The 4,737-nt window shown below is 52.2% G+C and overlaps 1 protein-coding gene across 1 annotated transcript in view; it reads right to left on the bottom strand.

The window, feature by feature from the left end:
* GMPR (guanosine monophosphate reductase) overlaps window positions 1–4,737 on the bottom strand; it is a 67,075-nt gene that overhangs the window by 7,071 nt on the left and 55,267 nt on the right. The window contains exon 7 of the mRNA XM_017521620.2: window positions 3,010–3,052. Within this exon, the coding sequence (XP_017377109.1) occupies window positions 3,010–3,052 (43 nt within the window). The remainder of the gene's footprint in view (window positions 1–3,009; window positions 3,053–4,737) is intronic.

Below are 4,737 nucleotides of genomic sequence, written 5' to 3'. Positions count from 1 at the left end.
GTTACCTAATCTTATACTTAATGCATGGCGCCTCAGGTGTCTGGTCTGTACTTGAAGCTCTCTGCACTCTGACACTACCAGTGCTATTTACAGGTCAGGAAAGGGCCTCAGAACAGAACGAGCCCCCTACACTGGACACGTCTTCAAGGAAAGCCGCCCCTGTGTCATGAAAGCCTCGTAAAACTCTCCCCACACCACCGCTGTGCTACATGTTAGATGCTCCGCCATACTAATCATCACCAAATGACCACACTTCCAGGACAGGCACAGAGGAGGCAGAGGTGCTGAAGCTGCCTGGCTTTGTGGGCTCTGCTGGCACAGGCCCAGGGTTGGCTCTATGGTAGAGCCATGTGCGTGGCACATGGTAGATGCTAAATGATTAGCTGTCAAAAAAGGAAAGGAGCTTGTGAGAGAAATAATAAAAACAGTTCTCAGTCCCCATCTTGTTCATGGGTCACTGTGCAGAGAGATTCTTCTTTGCCTATTAACTAAGGATCTGCTACAACCTCCCGTCCTAAATCCTGCTGAGGGTTTACATTTAGAACAGAACAAGACGGCAGGCAGCGGGGTACAGATGCATTAAGCAAGAGGATGAAGGAGGAGGGGAGCCTGCCAAATCCTAATTAGGAGGAGAAAACGTAGGAACCCCTCAATGTGGCCCTGACGCCTTCGATCTGGTCATTTAAACATCGGTAGAGCACTCTGGGGTTCGCATTGGCGTTACAGTCCCTTCCACTCAGCGTGATGGAAAGGTGTGCATTTCTGGCACTCAGGGAAGCAAGGCACAACACAACCTTCCTACATGGCAGCTACCTCTGAAGACCCTCCCTCCCTCCCTCCCTTCCGGGGTTCCTAACATGAATGCTGGCCCCCTGGTCCTCCTGCCATGATTTTAAGGAGCCAGAGGATAACTGGTGTCCAGCCAGGATTCCTGACGACCACAATTCCTGGAGCAAAGCAGAGGAGCAAATGTCAATAGCAGGAACATGGAGCACAGACACAGTGAAAGAACGCTTTGACGGGTTCCCAGCCATTTTCGTTTCAGGACACTCTGGCATCCTTCCCTGACACGGTCCCTCTCCCTCCACTGAGTCTCTGCATAAGCATGGCTGTACTGATTGACAAACAGTGGAGGAAAGAATGACACCCAAGGGAGACTGAGCTGAGCGTGGTCCAAAGCCCGGGAACTGTGATCTACAAGGCACCTTCTCAACAACCACTCACTTTATAGTGTGTTCGATTCTCTCTCTGTACAGAGAGCATGTGTGAGGCAACAGAGTCCAAGAGGCACCACCACCTGTGCTAAGTAGATGCAGCTCAAAAACCAATCGTGGCCAGGCATGGTGGCTCACACCCGCAATTCCAGCACTTTAAGGAGGCTGAGGCGGGCGTATCCCCTGAGGTTGGGAGATCAAGACCAACCTGACCAACATGGAGAAACCCTATCTCTACTAAAAACAAAAACAAAACAAAAACAAAAACCCACAAAATTAGCCAGGCGTGGTGGCATGTGCCTGTAATTCCAGCTACCCAGGAGGCTGAGGCAGGAGAACTGCCTGAACCCGGAAGGTGGAGGTTGCAGTGAGCTGAGATCGTGCCATTGCACTCCAGCCTGGGTGACAAGAGCAAGACTCCATCTCAAAAAAACAAAAACGAACAAAAACACAATCGTAAAATTGCCCTTGGCCGACGATCCTTACAACACAGGGTATGCGACAGTCCCGGTTAGCAGAGGCACTGTGTTCTCCTCCTTCTGCCCCTGACTGCAGGACTGTGACCTTGTCATTCCCTCCTAGAGCCTCAGTTCCCTCAACTATAAAATAGGAAGCTGGGATCAGTGGAGGGTCTGTAGATTCCCTTCCACAGATAGGATCTAGGATTAGGATGAGGTTAAATCCCATTTTTTATGACATCCTTTGGGTTGCTCTGAAACCTTCTTGCTAAGAACATTGCCCTATGTTTTCCTTTGTCACTATCAGGGTTGTTTGCTCAACATTTATAATTTTTTTCTTTGAGACAGGGTCACTCTGTCACCCAGACTGGAGCACAGTGAGGTGATCTTGGCTCACTATGACCTCTGCCTCCCCGGTTCAAGCGATTCTCCCACCTCTGCCTCCCAAGTAGCTGTGATTACAGGTGTGCACCACCACACCTGGGTAATTTTTTTTTTGTATTTTTAGTAAAGATGGGGTATTGGCCAGGCTGGTCTCAAACTCCCCGTTTCAAGTGATCCACCGACCTCAGCCTCCCAAAGTGCTGGGATTACAGGCATGAGCCACTGCACCAGACTGATCTTTTTTTTTCTGGCATCAGCAAAGGGTGGAGGCATGGGACCTTCAGTTCTGCCTCCTGCTGGCACCCACAACCCCAGCTTCATATTCTGGAGCCTGAAGCCACAGGGCCAGCTCTGACTTCTGAATGCAGTCTGCAGATCAGTGGCCAGCAGGGGCTTGACAGCCGTAAGTTACTGCCTGTGGTGCTGAGATGCTTGACCTCTAGTGCTTTCCCAAGAAAAGCTCAGGACCTGCTGCCCTCCCACCACGGCTCCCTGATCCCCAATCCCAAGGGCTCACAGCAGGCACTGCTGCCCCCTAGTGGAAGGCTGGCTCCAGCCTCCAGTGAGAAACCGCTGCAGGACTTTTCCAGGCTGGCTCCAAAAAACCCTCTGTAGTTCCCACACATCACAACTGGCACCGTCCCCTTGGACAGGTCCCCAGAGCCTCCTCTGCCCTGGGATGAAAAGACCATGACTTCACCCACTCCTGGCTTGCAGGACGTTACCCCTAGATCCGTCTCCTGGGGCATCTGTGGCCTGCTTTGCCGTGGACCAGAAACAAACCAATGCTGGGATCTGGGCCAACTGGGGCTGAAACCCAGGGAAAGGAAACTCCAAGCAGGCCCAGAACTTCCCCAGCAGGTCCCCCTCCTCATTCAGGTTGCCACCTGGAGAGGTGCAGGGAGCTCCCTCCCTCCTTCCTTCCCTTCTTCTGCACAAGGGCCCGGCCTTACCAAAGGCTTTGGCGACATCCCCTGGACACGTGCAGCCTCCATCCTTCACAGAGGAAAAAGCAAGGACAGGACATCATCAGTGGGAGCTCAGCCAGGCTGTCCCCTACCCCAGGATGATCCAGTGATCAGGGGTTCAGACCCGCCACAGCCCCCAGCAAGCACAGGGGCCCACGGCACCCACCACCACGGCTGGTGCTGTCTGTCAGGGTGTGATTGCCTCAATATTGCATCTTTCACTCCCAAGCCCGTCCAGACTTCATCTGTGGGTCAGAGGCTGGCATCACCCACCACCTGCCCGCCTGGGCTCAGGCACTTCTGCTGGTGAGCAGGAGGCGGCAGGGGCCATGAGCGGTGGGGGGCTCGGCCCTCATCCCATGCCAGCCCCTTACATAACACACCCAGCCCTTCCACCGTCCACGCTCATTCTCACTCAGGAGTCACCTTGCCCTCTCTGCCTGGTGTGAGGTGAGATTTATTTAGTACAAAGGTTGAATTCTTTTAAGAGTCAAGAAAAGGACATTGAGTTAATCCTTTTATCTTTCCAGGTACCTCCATGTCTCCTATTCCTCACATATGGTACACAGTTACCTTAAAATCAAACATCTGTCTTCCACCCACACTGCCCATGCAGAGCACGCCTGGGCTGGCTGAATGTGCAGCAGGCCCCGTCTTTAACTTGCGCTGCTTACCAAGGTTCAGCTGTGGGGGGTATGGTTCAAACACCAGCCACACAATCCAAGCATTCTAGCATGCAGAGCTGGCTGCATTTGCTTACGAACCCAAGACACCAAACGCCCAGGCTGCTACCTGCTATTCCTAACGTAGTCTGGGTGTGGTTCAAGGGGGACAAGGACAGCAGCAGTTCCCTGGAGCAGCAGCCAGACACACAGGGACAGCCACGGAGGCCACAGTGCAAGGGACAGCCACGGAAGCCACAGCGCAAGGGGAGATAGCAACAGTGTCAGGGCTTACGTGACAGCGACACAGCCCAAAGCTCAGTGTGGGTCTAGGAGAAACAGCAGGGCCTCCGAGGGAAGCACCTGTCCCCAGAAGGTGGGACCCACTTTGGGAAGGAACCGGGGAAAGACAGGGTACCCGGGCTACCCTGTGCTGCAGTCTGCAGGGAGGTACATGCAGGTCTGGAGTTGGAGGGTGGGAAACTGGGATTAAGCATCCTGAAAAGGACATCTCAAACCGAACAGAGGGTGTCTGTGACTCAGTCCTCTTTCTCTATCTGCCAATGAGGCCTGTCACTCCAGGAGCTAGGACTTCAATATTGTTTCACTTCTTTGCAGCTCTGATCAAAAGGTTAAGTGTGAAGGCTGGACCTTTTCTTGACAAACATTTACTGACTACAATTATGTCCTCAATCACATGTGTTATTCACACATGGCTCCTCTGACCCCCAGAGGGTCACAGAGCACTGGGGAATAATTATTTCTGAAGGAGTCTTGCCGTATGGTATCTGGCCCAAACCCTCCGTGTGGAGACAGAAACAAGGCTTGCGGCTCCATACACCTTGTTAATGCTTCAAAATCCTGGCATATGTATTTACTTTACCTTTCAGAGGTACAACCTTAAAATGCCCTTCGCTTGCCATGCCAATTAATTTCAAAGTGCTTCACCTCTTTACCAAAACCAGCTCTACACAGTGTTTCACACTTTTGGCCTCGAACAGATTAAATAAACTCATATTCCCATTAAAGTAAGTCCTACATATGTATGACT

This window comes from Cebus imitator, unplaced genomic scaffold (assembly GCF_001604975.1).
Source record: "Cebus imitator isolate Cc_AM_T3 unplaced genomic scaffold, Cebus_imitator-1.0 Scaffold21, whole genome shotgun sequence".
NCBI lineage: Eukaryota > Metazoa > Chordata > Mammalia > Primates > Cebidae > Cebus > Cebus imitator.
The sequence above is the reverse complement of the archived record's forward strand: the minus strand, read 5'-3'. Positions and strand labels throughout refer to the sequence as shown.